The 16147-nt window shown below is 44.8% G+C and overlaps 11 protein-coding genes across 11 annotated transcripts; 3 read left to right on the plus strand and 8 right to left on the minus strand.

Moving 5' to 3' along the window:
• Window positions 1-15: 15 nt before the first annotated feature.
• OGAPODRAFT_75161 (uncharacterized protein) lies at window positions 16-915 on the plus strand (the record flags this gene model as incomplete). Its single annotated transcript, XM_018355981.1, has 1 exon — window positions 16-915. The coding sequence occupies one exon, from the start codon at window positions 16-18 to the stop codon at window positions 913-915; it is 900 nt and encodes a 299-aa protein (XP_018212004.1).
• A 91-nt stretch (window positions 916-1006) lies between these two features.
• Window positions 1007-1732, plus strand: OGAPODRAFT_15563 (uncharacterized protein). The gene has a single exon (XM_018353816.1). It carries the CDS (start codon window positions 1053-1055, stop codon window positions 1704-1706), a length of 654 nt encoding a protein of 217 aa, XP_018212005.1. The 5' UTR covers window positions 1007-1052; the 3' UTR covers window positions 1707-1732.
• On the minus strand, window positions 1725-5390 carry OGAPODRAFT_97685 (uncharacterized protein; the record flags this gene model as incomplete). Its single annotated transcript, XM_018357968.1, has 3 exons — window positions 1725-2137; window positions 2186-4171; window positions 4223-5390. 3 exons carry the CDS (start codon window positions 5388-5390, stop codon window positions 1725-1727), a joined length of 3567 nt encoding a protein of 1188 aa, XP_018212006.1.
• A 30-nt stretch (window positions 5391-5420) lies between these two features.
• OGAPODRAFT_85460 (uncharacterized protein) lies at window positions 5421-6969 on the minus strand (the record flags this gene model as incomplete). The annotated part of the gene is made up of 1 exon (XM_018356803.1): window positions 5421-6969. A coding segment is annotated over one exon (1534 nt), but the record flags the coding sequence as incomplete, so codon positions are not given.
• Window positions 6970-6998: 29 nt separating this feature from the next.
• OGAPODRAFT_75166 (caspase) lies at window positions 6999-11887 on the minus strand. Its single transcript, XM_018355982.1, has 5 exons — window positions 11792-11887; window positions 11153-11756; window positions 10943-10984; window positions 10453-10861; window positions 6999-10396 (listed from the first exon to the last, which is right to left on the minus strand). The coding sequence occupies exon 5, from the start codon at window positions 8211-8213 to the stop codon at window positions 7023-7025; it is 1191 nt and encodes a 396-aa protein (XP_018212008.1). The 5' UTR covers window positions 8214-10396; window positions 10453-10861; window positions 10943-10984; window positions 11153-11756; window positions 11792-11887; the 3' UTR covers window positions 6999-7022.
• On the minus strand, window positions 8360-9163 carry OGAPODRAFT_11570 (uncharacterized protein; the record flags this gene model as incomplete). Its single annotated transcript, XM_018353284.1, has 1 exon — window positions 8360-9163. One exon carries the CDS (start codon window positions 9161-9163, stop codon window positions 8360-8362), a length of 804 nt encoding a protein of 267 aa, XP_018212009.1.
• Window positions 9457-10008, minus strand: OGAPODRAFT_11571 (uncharacterized protein; the record flags this gene model as incomplete). Its single annotated transcript, XM_018353285.1, has 1 exon — window positions 9457-10008. The coding sequence occupies one exon, from the start codon at window positions 10006-10008 to the stop codon at window positions 9457-9459; it is 552 nt and encodes a 183-aa protein (XP_018212010.1).
• On the minus strand, window positions 10909-11887 carry OGAPODRAFT_92506 (uncharacterized protein). Its single transcript, XM_018357171.1, has 2 exons — window positions 11792-11887; window positions 10909-11756 (listed from the first exon to the last, which is right to left on the minus strand). The coding sequence occupies exons 1-2, from the start codon at window positions 11823-11825 to the stop codon at window positions 11092-11094; spliced, it is 699 nt and encodes a 232-aa protein (XP_018212011.1). The 5' UTR covers window positions 11826-11887; the 3' UTR covers window positions 10909-11091.
• A 400-nt stretch (window positions 11888-12287) lies between these two features.
• Window positions 12288-13459, plus strand: OGAPODRAFT_92507 (uncharacterized protein; the record flags this gene model as incomplete). The annotated part of the gene is made up of 1 exon (XM_018357172.1): window positions 12288-13459. The coding sequence occupies exon 1, from the start codon at window positions 12368-12370 to the stop codon at window positions 13457-13459; it is 1092 nt and encodes a 363-aa protein (XP_018212012.1). The 5' UTR covers window positions 12288-12367.
• Window positions 13460-13547: 88 nt separating this feature from the next.
• OGAPODRAFT_15567 (uncharacterized protein) lies at window positions 13548-16146 on the minus strand. The gene has a single exon (XM_018353817.1). It carries the CDS (start codon window positions 15232-15234, stop codon window positions 13594-13596), a length of 1641 nt encoding a protein of 546 aa, XP_018212013.1. The 5' UTR covers window positions 15235-16146; the 3' UTR covers window positions 13548-13593.
• OGAPODRAFT_11575 (uncharacterized protein) lies at window positions 15416-16138 on the minus strand (the record flags this gene model as incomplete). The annotated part of the gene is made up of 1 exon (XM_018353286.1): window positions 15416-16138. The coding sequence occupies one exon, from the start codon at window positions 16136-16138 to the stop codon at window positions 15416-15418; it is 723 nt and encodes a 240-aa protein (XP_018212014.1).
• Window position 16147: the final 1 nt, after the last annotated feature.

Below are 16147 nucleotides of genomic sequence, written 5' to 3' on the forward strand. Positions count from 1 at the left end.
ACAGTTTATATTTATATGTCTACTATAGAGGATCTTCTTGCGCGAAAAGAAGAATTAGAGCGCGAAATTGCAGAGCTCAAGCAAACAGAGAAGAGATTGGATGATGAAATACTTAGTTTAGATGAGGAAGTGGAGGAAGATGTGACAAAAATTGACGAAGAACTCACACACCACCAATATTTTGATGAGCTAATACAGAACCTGATGACCGAGGGAATACGACAAGTCGAAATAGATAAGCACCGAAGGAATGATGCTAAACGACAAAAACGTGAAAACGCAATAAAGCGTAGCAATGATGAATATGAAGAACTACGTGAAAGACTACAGCCTGCCATTTGTCTTGAGAACGCGTATCGTTTGGGTGGACTCACTGCTTTTCCCGTCAATGATCCCCAGGCAGGTGAATCGGACCGATTTTTGGGAATACGGTTTGACATCTTTGACCCGTATACCTTCAAATATACGACCCCACACTATGTGATCTTGCGCAAAGACCCCAAAAATGACCTCTGGGAGGTCTTCAAGACCACTATCCCTAACTATGTTCCTCTTAATTCGCTTGCCCACGAACATTTGAATGACGATATGATCCGATTCGCAGGTCATGTGCGCCGTCACCTTGTACAACTACAACTTAAAAGGGCCATTTTTCTTCGACTGCAGGAGAAACTTGAATCTCCGTCAGGCCTAGATCACGATCTAGATTTCACCAAGATAAGCGTCAACATCAATGATAAATTAGAGATAGTTCTGATCTGCGACTTGTACCGAGTTAACAAAGCTATGGTCACCTACATTGATCCTGAGGTGAGCAGAGCGTGCAAGCAGGTTGAAGTTTTATTGTCAGGATTATCTCTCAATGATTTCGATGAAAAGTTTCTTCAAGTTATACAAGGCTGGTTAAATAATTAATATGAATTTGTAAATAAAATTGTATCATTTGTTTTCAAATGAATCTCGCTAATATATACAAATACAGGGGTCATATTTTCCTATTGTATCCCACGATTTTGATATGGGGGACCTTAGTGAACCGTGTGCTTGATTTTATGGATGTTAAGGTATCCAAAGAATCGTTTCTATTGAGCTCAAAGGGCCCTCTTAATAGAATCTTTGCTGGCCACTCATTTGAAGGATTCTTCCTATGTTTTGCACTGTCCACGTACTATGTGATAAGTCTCAGAAGAACCGAAACGGTGCTCCCCCTTACAAGTCGCTCAGGAATGTCAATTCGGGCGATCCTATTGCGTCAGTTGATTAAATTAGCAGTGATCTACGTCTGGCTTTCTTTCCAAATCGTGTGGTTTTTCGGAGACTCTGTATTTGATAGGATACTTGAGCTCACAGGTGGCCATTGTTTACAGAAAGCAGGCCTTAATTATAAACAATGCCGTATTCTCAATGGCAAGTGGATTGGAGGAACAAAATTTAGCGGGCACTCTCTAATTTTGAGCTGTTTTGGACTCAGTCTGATTTTCGAGCTCGAAAACGTGTCTAAAACGTATAGACCTGACGCGGCAACAGCCTTGCTCAAAGGCCTGCTTTTTTGCTGTAGCGTCTATATTGCCGCCTGGCTTCTGCTCTTCACGATCACAGCTATCTTTTACCACACGCTTCCAGAAAAAATTGTTGGCTTAGCAGCTGGCATGTTTGTCCCGTATCTCCTCTACTTCAAACTCGAAGACAAATTAAAAATTGTATAACTTGTATAATTTACATCGCTATTCCTCGCCCAGCTCCGCGTCTATCTTGCTTAATTCATCCTTGGCTATTTTTTCTAGCTCAATGGCATCATTGTACACCAGTGACCCATCTTCGTTGTAAAGTTTGGCATTATCAAACATCTGTTGAAGCTCTTCCTTGAATTGTTGATAGTCCACAATTGAACCTTTCTTTAGCCCCTTTTGAAGATCCTTGATTGCGACTGCTTTTTTCACGATCTGATAGTAGTCAGGGTACAATTTTCTGGAAGGAACGGTCATGAAAAGCTCTGACCTTGAGCGTCCATTTTCATCTGTAGCGTTCACCAGTTTTTGCAAGAGTCCCTGGCACAATTCCACAAATGGTTCTTCGCCGGCATCATCATCATCTTCTTCTTCTTCCTCCACGTAGCTTTCCTCACTCATCGGAGTTGCTGATTTCGTGCTACGTCTCTTCCGTGAAGTTTCTTCTTCCTCTTCACCGGCACCAGCAGAACGCTTCGCACGACGCTGACGCATGGTCTCTCGTTTACGAAGGGCGGCAGCCTCCACAGTATCGTCCTCGGCATCCATTGCGTCCAGCCATTGCTCCTCTGTAAGACCATCGTCATATACAACCTGCTTGCGTTCTCTTTTAATCCCAGCATCAGGCTTATCCTTCTCGAGATGTAGGGTGATGTCTTCTTTGAACACGGGAGGAAGCTCCTCGTATGACATCAATCTAGGACCATCTAATTTTTGGTCCTCCTGAATCCTTGCCTGATCGATTTCAGAAAACAATTTTTTCTCGTCTTCGTTTCTTGCAAGAATCTCATTGAGCTCTTCGTCGTCTAGATCGTCGTTTTCGGCCTCCTCGGCTTTCATCTTCTCCGCCTCTAAAAGTCTCTTCAAAAACGCTTCCTGCTCTTCAGCACTCGATTTATTATCAAACTTACCAGCTTGAATAACTTTGCCATCTATGTCTAGTTTCTGGTGCGCTCTTTCCAAGATCACCTCTTCAACAGAATCCTCTGTGATTAATCTCAAAATACGCACCTCGTTTTTCTGGCCTATACGATGTGCTCTGTCTTGGGCTTGTAAATCCTGATGAGGATTCCAGTCTGTATCGAAAATAATAACCGTATCTGCAGTCTGCAAGTTTAATCCCAAACCTCCAGCTCTGGTAGACAAAAGGAAACAGAAATATTCGGAGTCTGGGGCATTAAAGTCTTTAAGCATATCTTGACGGTCGTCTGCCTTCGTGGAACCATCCAACCGCATGTACTTCATGTCTCTGAACCTTAAATAGTCCTCCATTATATCCATGACTTGCGTCATCTGAAAGAAGATAAGGACTTTGTGACCAGAAGCCTTGAACTTGGGCAAAACTCTGTCAAGCAATTCGAACTTTCCGGAACTTCTCCAAATCAAATCTGTGGTGAGTCTAGATGGATTCACAATATCCTCAACCTCCTCAAAAACGTATGGGTGGTTGCAGACTTTTCGAAGTTGCATGATTTTGTTGTTCAGTCCCCTCAACCCGGTCTTCGTAGCTCCCTGTGTACCCACCCCAACAAAAAGAGCGTTGTGGTTCAACATTTGCTTATACAAACAAGATTGAAGACCCGAAAGCTTGCACTTGACAACTCTCTCGACCTTATCTGGAAGGTCTTTTTCAACATCTTTCTTGAGTCTTCTAAGAAGGAATGGACGCAAAACCTTGTGCAATCTTCTGATAATAAGCAGACTCTCCTCTTCGGATAGTTCCAGCTTGTCCTGGTGGCCCGTATTAGCAAATGGAGTGTTAAACCACTCATCGAACGACTTGACAGAGTTGAAAACTTTTGGAAGCACAAAGTTCAAAAGTGCCCAGAGCTCAGGCAAGTTATTTTGCAAAGGTGTGCCGGTCAATATCAGTCTGTTTCTCGTGTGGTAGTACTGAGTCAACGTTAGCGAAAGCTTGGAGCTTGTGTTTTTCATACGATGACCTTCGTCGATGATCATGTGAGCCCATTTGAATTTGCACAACAGCGGTCGATCCCTGATCACATATTCGTAGGTAGTCAGCAAAACAGAAAAGTTTCCGCTTCGAACCTCGTACTGAAGCTGTTTACGCTGGTGCTGCGTTCCTTTATAAACAATGGTTTTGACGCTCGGAGCCCATCTTTCAAACTCGAGCGTCCAATTTGTGATGGTGGAAAGCGGAACGATCACCAGGAATTTTCCTCGCTCTTTCTTAGATTCTATCAGATAGGTGATCAGGGATATGGACTGAATAGTTTTACCCAAACCCATTTCGTCTGCAAGAATTCCATTGAGGTTGTTGTTGTAAAGTGAGACCATCCACTCGAGTCCCTTTAGCTGGTACTCCTTCAATGTACCACCCACAAGTAATGAGGGCTGCTTTTCAATCTTCTCCTTTATTCTGTGGGCCACCTCATAATAATCTATCTTTTCACGACGTGCATCAGCATCTTCCTCCGTGTCCTCTTGCAATGGTTCCAATCCTTCCTCTGCACGGTCCTGCAAGCTCATAGCACGGGCCTCGTCTTGCTGAACCTTAACAGCACTGGCAAGCGAGTCAAGGAAATTATTCGTCTGCTGAATAAGGTGGTGTAATCTTGTATCCTTCGTTTTGGTCAGAAGCTGCATATAAGCCTCCTCGTCGTTCGACCGCAAAGCAGCCAATCTTTGCTTGGCAATTCTCTCGAGTTTCTTGCTTTCATCCTTTTCCACTTGCGAATGGAAATGCTGCAAAGCCTTAGCCAGAAGATGTCTTGCATTCCGCTTCTCTTCAAGTTCGTCTCTAACTTCGTCGAAAATGGCAGCGAGTTTGTTGACCTTGTGGGTTTGGTAATCATGTTCCAGTTCTTCCTTCTCGCGGCGTTGTTGCTCCTGCAATTTCTCGGCAAGTCTCGAGGTTTGCTCAATTTTTTGCTTGTCCCTTATTGAAAAAGAACGCTTGAATGCCCGGAAACTGTCAGAGCCATACTTGTTTTTCTCATGCACCACACTTGTTAGACAATCTTGGACTAATTTGCGACGCAGTTGTTTTTGTTCGGGTAGAAGCTTCAAGGCTTTCAACTCGTTCAATGCCCGAATCTTGATTTCATCTACATTGTCCAAAATATCGGAGGCAGATTTCTCCAGATCGTTCTCGATAGACGACGCATCATATAGACCAATGTTAGCGGGAAGATTTTCCAGCTCATGTATTCTTGACTCGACCTTATGTTTGACAAGGGATTCTCCTAAAGTGCTGCCTGCGGAATGAATCTCAGAATCAGGAACCGTCTTATGGGGGTCTAATCCGAAAAACTTAGCTTTCTCGTTAAAGTCGACAGGTATATCGGTATTATCAGCTTGAACCTTCAGGGACTCCACATCTGTTTCACCCAGTAGTTTGGTCTGTATTTCTAATGGCAAATCAAGGTCTTTGCTCAAAAGGTTGAATGCCATAACCTGAATGTTGAGGAGATCAAGATCAACAGCCTCTTTGTTCTGGGCCCAACTCTTTTCAAGTTCAACCAATTTTTCTTCATATCTCTGTCTCTCCTTCGTCAACTGTTGCAGTATTTTCAAAATCTTCTTCTTTTCAATATCATTGTTGCTAACAGTTAGCTGTGACAGCAATCTATGAACATCATGAACGGAGCTAGGATAAGCGATTTCAACCGCCGCCTTGCCGTTTTGTATATCGTCTGACATTCTACGCGTTGGCAGTTAAAATACGAAAACAAAAAATTTCGTTAATTAGGTTAAAATGATTTCTGGATTTTCAAAATCCTTGGTTTTCACGCATTCATTTAGCTTGTCCAAAAACAATGCCTGGAATGTTCCTGGTCCGCTAGCCTCCGCACCAGCTTTTTCTCCAGCACGCTTGTAGATTGAACAAGCAATCACAGTCGCTAGAAACGGATTGCTTCTATTGGCCGCAACAAATGCAGCAATGGTAGACCCTAAAGAACAGCCTGTGCCGGTTACACGGCTCATTATCTCATGGCCGCCTCGGATAAACGCAATAGGTACATTCCCTGTAATGTCTCTTCTGCCGTGCAAAATTCCATCGACAACAACGTCCGTCTTCCCCGAGACAACAACCACGGATCTGCTTTGCACAGCCAATTTTTTAGCCGCAGCCACGACCGAATCAAGGGATTCTTCAAACCCGCTGTCAACGCCTCTCATGGATTTCTCCACACCAGCAGCAGTAAAGATCTCGCCTTGATTTCCTTTGATGACAGTCATGTATGCTTCAAGCAACAATTTTTTGATGCTTTGTTTCCTAGTAGTTGAAGCTCCTGCTCCGACTGGATCATACACAATCGGCTTGCCCCATCTATTATAAGCCTTCAAAGCAGTAATATACATCTTGGTTTGCTCCTCATTAGGCGTACCAGTGTTTAGTAAAAGCGAATTGTTTGGATATTGGGCCAGGTCGTCAAATTCCTCGGAGCATTCGCTCATAAGAGGAGCACCACCAACAGCCAGGGTGACGTTTGCCGAAAAGTTCTTCACTACGTCATTTGTAATATGATGCACAAGCGGACGAGTAGACAGAACGTTGGCTATGGATGCACTCATATTGAAATCAGATTCCGAGTCCAACTGGTCCCAAAAATTAGGCGGATCGTTCCATAGTCTGACCAGCTCTTTAGTGGCTGCTGCAGCATCTTGAGCTGCCATAATACAAGACACCACAGCAACACCATCAATAGAACGCCCAGGAATTGAGGCCTGAGCCCTCACCCTTTGGATATTAGTATGGTTAATACCGCCGATCAGACAAATTTTCATAGGCTTCCCAGAGTCTTTGATTATCTGTAGCAGTCTTTGTGAGCCCATTGGACCCATTGGTAGCTTCTTAGTCACTTTCGTTTGCGTGTCAAAGCAAATTCCAACTCCAACATAGTCGGCACCGTCCTCAAGCGCCTTTTGGATCTCCTCAGGCTTGCTAGCCGAAACACCAATGATCTTGTTTGGGCCCAGCAACTTTCTGGCAACGGGAACTTCCATATCTTCTTGTCCTACGTGGAGATGAGCGTCCACGGCGAGTGCAATGTCAACGCGGTCGTTAATGATTAGAGGAATGCCTGCTTTGTCGGTCAACTTCTTGACCTCTCTAGCTCGGTCAATGAACTCCCGAGTGTTGAGTTCCTTCTCCCTCAACTGAACACAGGTGACGCCATTTTCAATGGCCTTTTGAACCTGTTCCAGGAACGAGACCCCCGGGGGGACCATTTCGCTGTTAGTGACCAAATACACGGACAGATCGAAGGACTTCATACCCCACAATTGCAAAAAACAAGATATCAAATTTTATTTGTTAGTCTTTACTTGTTACATAATAAATCGAACATTTGGATCGATTTGGTGAGATGAAGAGAGCTGCGGTTTTTGGGTGTATTTTTGTGCAAGGACTGCCCTGATGTTTTGCAACAGCGTGAGATAACTCTGTATAGGGTTCTCCCTCAAAACCTTGATAAATGCGTAACTCAAAGCACCCGTGAAAGAGCCAGATTCATTGGCATCGGCAGAGGTTTGTGAATCTTTGCAACCTGAAAACATGATAACATCTGCAGGTGACATTTTAGCCTGCTTGATCTGCTCAGCACGTGATCCAGAAGTAGCTTTGATACGCTTGAAGACGTTGCTTACCGAGTTCATCATCAAGCCAGTGTTGCGGGTGAGGTAGCCTGTCACCAGATTCAAGGCATCGCCTGAACTTTCTTTCCAGACATTATACTCCTTGATGCCACCATCTTGGGCTCTGTAACAGAAAGGTAGGTCGAGGGCAGTTCCTGAATGACATGAATCGAAAATACACGTGAGTCTGCAACCTGCTGGCAATGATTTCACCATGATGTCGTGCATCACGTCGTCAACCAAAGATCCCGTTTGTTGAAAGTCCACTGGGTAAATACAATCGTCATATCCGTCTTCCTCATCTCCATCCTGGTCCTCTTCTTGTCCTCCATGACCCGAATAATGGAAAAAAAGAGAATCTCCTGGCCGTGCATCTTTGACGAGCCATTGCATAGCACGGATCATGTTGGCCTTAGTTGGGACCTTAACAAGTTCTCTTTGATCGTCTGTCAGCATCACTATGTCTTCAGCCTTGTATCCTTGAGTCTGGGTCAGGAAATTAAACATGTTGTGCACATCGTTGATGCATCCTCTCAATGCGTTGCTTGTGCCAATATAATTGATTCCGACCAACAAAGCTTTTTTGCGACCGGTACAAGATGAGTATTGAAATTGCTGCACATTGTTGGTGCCATTTATTTGCTGATTTTGCATGTTGAAGTTTGGCATTGGCGGTTGCTGCGTGGGCTGTTGATAGGAAACACCACCGGTACCTTGGTACGTTTGTGTTTGTTGATTCCCCCAGTTTGGAGGAGGAGCAGGGGGGCGCTCATACTGTCGGGAAGGCGGTGCACCCGCTGGGGGTTGATAAATCCGCGAGGGAGGAGGGCCCGAGGGACGCTGGTATTGGTTGCCGTAATTGGCGTGCGAGTTTCCTGGGTACATCGAAGAAGTGAAACGACGAAATGGAAATTGTTTATAAGCTTTTTGTGGAGCTGCACGACCAATCGAGCAAGATCTATGTGTGAGGCAAAAATAGCACTTAGGCTGAGCCTAAGCCTTGCAAAAGTGATTTAAGAGATTTTGAGCTGCTATATCCAGTTGTCAATTAAAAACTCTGACTCCTGTTCGATTTGGTGCATGAAAGTCAGGTAATCTTTCTCGATGAAGGACATATAATAGTGATTCACGAACCGTTCGATCTTATGGGACAGTGGAATACTTTCGGTTTCCACTCTTTCCAGAACACTGACAAGCTCGTCAAGCGCAGACGCGTATCTCATTAAGTTGGTGGTCCTCTTACCAAAAAAAAGAAACCCTCTCCTTGAAGACTTTTCTTCTTTATTTGAGCTCATTTTGCTATCTTGGATCTCTTCGCGGTGATTGATGATCAAACCCTCGACCAAAATTGGGGTTGGCTTTTCAGAGTTCAGAATACTCGAGCAATCTGCACAGAATTTCGATAAGAGGGAAGCTTTGGTAGCAGCATAGCTCACAGCTTTATATCTAAGACAAAGCGAGAAATCTGACTCATCAAACGCCATTGGTTTCTCTGAACCACGAATATACCCGTTTAAGAGTTTCATCCAGTTCAATTTTGTCAGAGCGGACCCGTCTAGCACATTGTACTTTAATTTTTCAGGCGTCCTCACGCTTCGAGAAAGCTTTCTCAGCTCAATTATCCTCGACAGTTCATTATTCGAATTCCTCAAAAGACTTTGCGCAACTGGTCTTGAGGAAATGTGGTTGTTGCTCATTGGAATTGTCGTGAGGACCCATTTGTCATGCACCTCCCCCTGGACTGAGACTGATACGAACAAATCTTGCCGATCATTGAAGTCTGATATTGTTGACTCCAAGGATCGCAAAGAGATCTCATCATCATCCTGTTCCATTTCGAGATCCAGTGAGGTAGGAGACGTGAGTTGTAGCCGAAAAATCAATGGCCGAAATTCTGCAGAAAACGTCAAAATTTTTATAGACCCAATCTGGAAAATCAATTAGATTTTGACGGATAAAGTGCGAACGCCTAAAAATGAATATCGATATACTCAATGATCGCTCCAACTGAAAAATGCGATATAAAAAATCATGAGGTCTGTGCTATACGAGTCAATGTAACGTATATAACGTATTTGATGCATTATATAGTTGAGTAGCTTGTAAATAGTGGTAGCGGACCACGATGCTAGTTCAAAAGTATCTTGTTTTTCTTCCCACATGGCCGACAACGGAGCTTGTCGAGACCGGCCTCCTTACTTTCTGTTTGAGACGATATATTGGAATAAGGGTCTAGTTGTTTGGGAAAGCCCTGTGCATTAGACGCTGAACTGTGGCTGTTCCCTTCACTATCATCGTACTTCATCTTCTGATCTTTGTGAAGCAAAGTCATCAGTTTCTTGTTGAACATGTAGTCAGAACCTGACACAAACTTGATGATATTCCCCATACCAGTTGATGATATATCCATCGCGGCGGACGCGTCAGTATCAAATGAATCTATTAGTGCAGTAACGTTGTCGGTTTGGAAATTACCAGAGGTCATTTTGGACGCATTACAAGCCTTGGGATCAGTGTACGACAATTTTTTCTCGCTGATTTCGTTCTCCTTTCCATTTTGAGACGTTTCGCAGCTCCACTGTCTAGGGCGCCCAACCTTGGTGAAATACGAGAGTGTCAGCGAAGGAAAGGAGCAGGAAGAACTCGACGAGCTGGAAGAGGATGATGGCCGTAAGCTCATGTTTTGTATTTGGCCGAACGCATTGTCGGGAGAAGACGGGGAGCATTTGCGCAGTGGACTAGAGACTAGGGGTAGAGACCCACAAACACAAAAATTGCGATCCACTGAATGGTATCGACAGCGCAGCGACCTGCTATCAATGAGTCCTTTGAACTTTCCCTTTTTAATCCTAGCATACGGCGCTGAATGTTGGAAGCCCGCCAACAAAAAAGGCTCGTTGTCCTCAGCAGGTCTCCGACTTTTGGGGTAGTCGGTGGTAACCATAATAAATTAATCTAATCAGCGCGAATCTTTTAATATTCGCACCTTAAGCCAAACAAGATCTTTATACTGGACCACCTTCCGGCAAAGTGCACAACATCCCCGAGAGCCGTTCCGAACCTTGGAACTAGCCAAAGCACGGTACACGCAATTGGAACAGTAAAAATGGCCACACGGACTCACAACACATTGCTCAATCTCGTCAAAACAAATAGGACAAGTCACATCTGTCAAAGTCTTTACGCTGTTTTGGCGACTAACGGCGTCGTGTAACAGATCGGATGTGGTTTTCTTTTCTTCCTGTGTCTCGCCATCAGATCCCAAAATTATAAGGTCATCGTCACTCTCTTCTGTATCTGTAAGGGACTCTGAAGCCCTGCGCTTTCTGGAGTTTTCCTCAAAGGGGCTGTTTGTTATGATGATTTCTGGATCGCTCTCCTCTCCAGAGTCGGCATCGTGATCAGTATGAAATGACGGATTATAAACCGAGGAGTTATCTTCTGTACTTTGAATACTTATGAGACTGGGATTAACGTCTGGTGTTTGCATCGAAGATGCTCCCGATGCGATGTTTGGATGTCGAAAGCTCATCCTTTGGGCAATCAAAATGTACTGTATTTAATTTATTTTATTTCGCCCTAGAAAAACCACAGAATTGATTACAAACACATACACAGCCTTGAAATGTTTAGCAGAGTACTCTTGTTGGGTTGTTCTATAGTGCTCCAATTTCGAAGCTGACTAAACAACTTTAAACGTTGATTTGTCACAAATTCTGCAAACGCCAGGCAAATTCAGTAGGCAAAAGCACAGTAAAAAGCCTCACAGCATGAATTTTGCGTACATGACAGCCACAATAACTAAGAGTACGGCCACAACGTACACGTTGGAAGAAGTAGAGCTAGTAGCAGGTTCCTGCTTAGCTGGAGCAACGGCTGCTGCAGCTTCTTTGTTGTCAGTGGTAGCTGGGGCCAAAGGCATGGTCTCTGGTAACACATCGTCGGAACTCACCGCTTTCTTCTCGGAGACAGGTTTTTCATCTACACCACTGTGGCCATTGGCCAATGGAGCAGCTGCCAACACAGCGGGGTCCCTGTCGTCTGATTTAGATTGCTGTGAAGATTCTTCCTGGATAGTGTTGGTTAAGCTACTGTAGTTGAAAACCACCTTGACCTTCACATCAGTGGTGGAGCCCGCTTGGGATTGAAGCTCAGGCCATATGGTGGAAACGGATTTCGGATCGAGATCATCGGAGCATGGGACGGAAACGATCAGGAATTTGTCTTTGCACTTGGTGCCAATCGCAGGCTCCTTTGGAAGTCCCTGAAATATGATAGACACATCCATGCTCGATCCAGGCTTGACGATCGAGGCATTAGGACGCACGCAGTAAAGCTTTGGGGCTGTGGTTTTCACTTTGAAAGCGATACTAGTTTGCGAATCGTTGGTGATTGTAATGGAGCTTGTAGCCGAGGTTGTGAACGGTGCTGAATGTTAGGATCGTGGCCATTGATGTACTTACGCTCAAACTCTATATGTTTAGGACTTATTTGCATTTTTCAGTTTTTGCTCCGCTGCGTACGTTGCGAGGGCACAGTCTTAATGTATACGAAAAATCAACAGAATAATTAGGCAAATGTTCTGTGAAGACACCTTTGCATTTTAAGTGAGGGTAACGGAATTTCACCTCGAAAGCAATCAAGATTTTACCCGGACACACCTACTCCCTTTTTCTTGGAGCCAACATCCTTTACTCGGCGCGCATCCCACAATCAGCCACACAGAGTCTAGTTTTGACTTTCAATTAATCGTGCTACTTGCTCTCTGATGACCGTATGTATGCAGTAGCCGACTGCCCTTATTCGGTTCACTTTCGCTAAACTTTCGCCAAATTTCTCTTGGGCGCACCACGACGCGAACAATTTTGACAAATCGGGAAATGTTCCCTTCCGGCAGTTTAAAGGAGACACGTCCCTTTGGGTACGTCAAATTGTTTCTTAGGACTTCTCACCTTTTCTTCCATTGTCCTTCATAAGCTCTCTACAGACGCTTTATACATCTAGCCTCTAACCCTCAGAGGCTCATATGAACATTTGAGATGAAGGCTATGAAGACCAATCTACATTTAAACTTGAAATTTTCGAGAAAGGACTCGAGTCCAGCATCCCAGTCTGTTCCGACGCCAAACAGCAACGTGACTGGATTCATGACTCCCGTCGATCAGGGCCAGTCATTTTTGTTCCAGACACCAGCAGTGGGCCTTAGACGGTCGGACTCTGTCAGCTCTCAGTATCCGGAACTGTCTAAGGTGAACAGTTTCTCATCTATGACTTCGTCTTTTGACACAGCCGAAAACAGCCCAGTGAACTTGCAGAACTACGACTTCAGTCCGGTTTTCGATGACATTCTAATAGGACTCTACCACTCATACGCAAACAGACCAAACATCACCCCTTTCAACATCAACTTTCCTCCATCTGGTATCGTTTCCAAAATTTCCAAGCAAATGTACCAACGCCTCATAAGTGACAGAACAATACAATTGGACAAAAGTCAAAAAATCACAGACGATCTATTAATGGACTCTAACCAGGAGATATGTCTCTCAATTATCCGGAGACGGCTGCTCGACCTGTGCAGTGCTGCTGCCGCTGAGTCCGAAACTCTCACTCGCTGCACTTCTGTTTCCTCGGCATCCGGCCCATTTATACCCCAGCCAAGACCCTCCTGGCTTCACCAAAACCCAACTTTTTCTGCCACCCGACTCTCCTCTACCGATTCCCTTGTTGATTCTGTCCAGATCACGCCTCAACAAGTGCCGCCGCTCCAGATGCCTTATAGAGACGCTCAGACCGATATTTCAATGATCACTCCGCCGCAATCTAGGGCTGGCTACTCCCCTGCATCATCAAAACCCAAACTGACTATTGACCACTTCTCCTTCGAAAACACCGCCAAATTGCAAAGCCCATTCACAGAGACTCAGTTCCATGTTGCCCCATGTGCGCAGTCTCCATCAAATCCCGTGTTTCCAAAGAGGCCACAAAAATCTAACTCGCTCGGCTCGCTATTTTCTGGACCTGGCACACCTATAGGGGCGACAATGCCTGAACTTGAGGTCGATCCTCTCTATAACGTCACAGCACAGCGGAAAAGAGATAGTCTCAAACTCAAGAGAAACATGAAGTAGATAGAGGCCGGCACGTCGCTACGATTACAATGGGTATTTATTATTAGTATGGATTTTAACAAGAATTTACTTAGGGAGTAATTCCCAATGTAACGTTTTTCATTCAATAGACTAACGAAAATTTATCTATAAAACTAAGCCCACTCCTTGAATTGGTTGATCAAGCTTCTGGTAGATGAGTCGTGGGACTCAACAGGCTTTTCATTCTCGAGTTCCTTCAAAATGACCTTAGCAAGCACTTTTCCGAGCTCCACACCCCACTGATCGAATGAATTGATTCCCCAAATAGCACCTTCCACAAATGTCACGTGCTCATAGTAAGCGATCAGGGCTCCCAAGGTTGCAGGCGTGATCATCTGAGCAAGAATCGAGGTCGTAGGTCTGTTACCGGAGAACATTTTGTGTGGCACAAGATCACCAGAGACGCCTTCAGCCTCTACTTGTTCCTTGGTCTTTCCAAGCATCAAAGACTCAGCCTGAGCGAAGAAGTTCGAGGCGAGCATTCTTTGATGCAGATTTCCTTCAATTGGATTATGCGACTTGGCAGCCAAAATGAAGTCGGCTGGAATCAGTTTGGTACCTTGGTGGACCAACTGGAAGAACGAATGTTGAGCATTGGTGGTTGGTTCTCCAAAGAGAACAATACCAGTTTCATAGTTGACGAACTTCGAGTCCTTACTGACTGACTTACCGTTAGATTCCATCGACAGTTGTTGCAAGTAAGCAGGGAACCTGTGCATGTACTGGTCGAAAGGAGTCACCAGTTTAGTCTGAGCGCCGTGGAAGTTATTATACCAGATGGTCAGCAGTCCTCCAATTAATGGGATATTCTTCTCCAGAGGGGCGGTAGTGAAGTGGTTGTCGACTGCCTCTGCACCTCTGAGGAACTTTTCGAAGTTGTCATAACCAATGTAGAGGCACACAGAGGTGCCAATGGCAGACCACACAGAGTATCTTCCACCAACCCAATTCTCGAAACCAAACATGTTCTTGGTGTCGATACCAAACTTAGCGACTTCAGAGGCATTGGTACTCAAGGCAACAAAATGCTTCACAATGTGGGCTTCGTCCTTTGCTCTTTGCAAAAACCAGTTTTTTGCAGTGTTTGCGTTGGCACAAGTCTCTGCAGTGGTGAAAGTCTTTGAAGCGATCAGGAACAACGTGGTTTCTGCATTACACTTTTTCAAAGTCTCAGCAATGTGGGTACCATCAACATTGGACACAAAGTGAACAGAAAGTCTTGGATGACCGTATGGCTTGAGAGCCTCCGTAACCATCACCGGACCTAAATCCGATCCACCAATGCCGATATTGACAATGTCCGTAATTTCCTTTCCAGTGTATCCCTTCCATTCGCCGGATCTGACCTGCTCTGAAAACTCCTTCATGTGCTGCAGCACCGAGTCAACCTCTGGAGTGACATTGACGTTGTCGACATACATGGGCTTCAAGGCTCTATTCCTGAGGGCAACGTGGTACACAGCTCTGTCCTCAGTGGTGTTAATGTGGACACCGGCAAACATCTCGTCCCTGAGTTTCTCGACCTTGGCCTCCTTAGCGAGCTCAATAAGCGAGGAGAGAATCTTCTCGTCGATCAAATTCTTAGAGAAATCGAAAAGAATCTTGGACCCATCGTAGTTCTCAAAGATTTGAGAGAACTTTGAGAATCTGTTTGGGTCGGAAGCGAACGCATCTCTCGACGAAAAGGTCTTTCCATAATCGTCATAGATAGCTTGTAATTTCTTCCAAGCAGGTAATTCCAATGGCGAGCTCATTATTTTAATTGCTAAGTTATATTATCTGATGTTTTAATTGAGATTCCAATTATTTTATATATGAACTGATCGAGCACCGCCACGAATGTTTTTTACCATCCGACATTCGCCACGGTTTCACTATGTATTTTTAAGTACCCTGGAAAACTGTTCTCCGCAAGAAACCGTCCGGGCTGTGCGGCTATTTTCCGGACTTCCAGGACGACTTTGCTTGCTCCCAGAGCTGTTTGGTGTATGCATCCATGTTCAAGATCTGCTGTTTCAAAGCGTCTATTTGCTCTTCTGCAGCTTCGTTCTTCTCTTCCATTGCATTGAAAAACTTACTCTCATTAATATCAAACTCCTTATTTTCGTAGTCCGTCCAAACATTTTCAAATTCCGAAAAAGACTGCTGATTATCCCGTGCAAGCCGCACCAGTAACTCCATTTGCGACATTTTCAGCTGTTCGACATTGTTCAAATACGCGCTATCGAAAAAGTTCAGTTTCTGAATGGACTGTCTTCTCTGTAAGCTCTCGTAAATAGCGTCTTGACCATCGATGAGCTGGCCTGTTGATGCAATCTTGTCAGCTAGCCGCGTCTCGCTTGTAGGTGTGAAGTCGTCGTCTGGCACCCCCGTATCCTCATAATTTGATCTACTGGGAAGGTAATCTATGCTAGTGGATCCTGTTTGTTTTGGGAGACTGGCAGCGCTGTCTAGGTCATTGTGCAGTCGGTCGAAAAGCGTACCCTCTCCGAATTTACTGGTCGAAAGGATTTGAGAATCTCGCGAGACATTGCTCTGAACAGCACTGAGGTCTGCATTCGGAGCATCGCTATCATAACCGCTGTCCTTGTGTACTATCGAAGAGCTCCCACTTGATTTCCGCTCGAGCAGATCAAGGTTGGGACTTGTTTCCTGCATCTCTGACAC

The sequence above is a fragment of the Ogataea polymorpha genome (assembly GCF_001664045.1).
Source record: "Ogataea polymorpha strain NCYC 495 leu1.1 chromosome Unknown OGAPOscaffold_2, whole genome shotgun sequence".
NCBI classification, from domain to species: domain Eukaryota; kingdom Fungi; phylum Ascomycota; class Pichiomycetes; order Pichiales; family Pichiaceae; genus Ogataea; species Ogataea polymorpha.

Excerpts from the sequence above, each read along its gene's own strand:
- OGAPODRAFT_15563 (XM_018353816.1), top strand. The coding sequence starts at position 1,053 with ATGGATGTTAAGGTATCCAAAGAATCGTTTCTATTGAGCTCAAAGGGC.
- OGAPODRAFT_75166 (XM_018355982.1), bottom strand. The coding sequence starts at position 8,213 with ATGTACCCAGGAAACTCGCACGCCAATTACGGCAACCAATACCAGCGT.
- OGAPODRAFT_92506 (XM_018357171.1), bottom strand. The coding sequence starts at position 11,825 with ATGCAAATAAGTCCTAAACATATAGAGTTTGAGC. Across the intron at positions 11,757-11,791 it reads TAAACATATAGAGTTTGAGC|CACCGTTCACAACCTCGGCT; the intron begins GTAAGTACATCA and ends CCTAACATTCAG.
- OGAPODRAFT_15567 (XM_018353817.1), bottom strand. The coding sequence starts at position 15,234 with ATGAGCTCGCCATTGGAATTACCTGCTTGGAAGAAATTACAAGCTATC.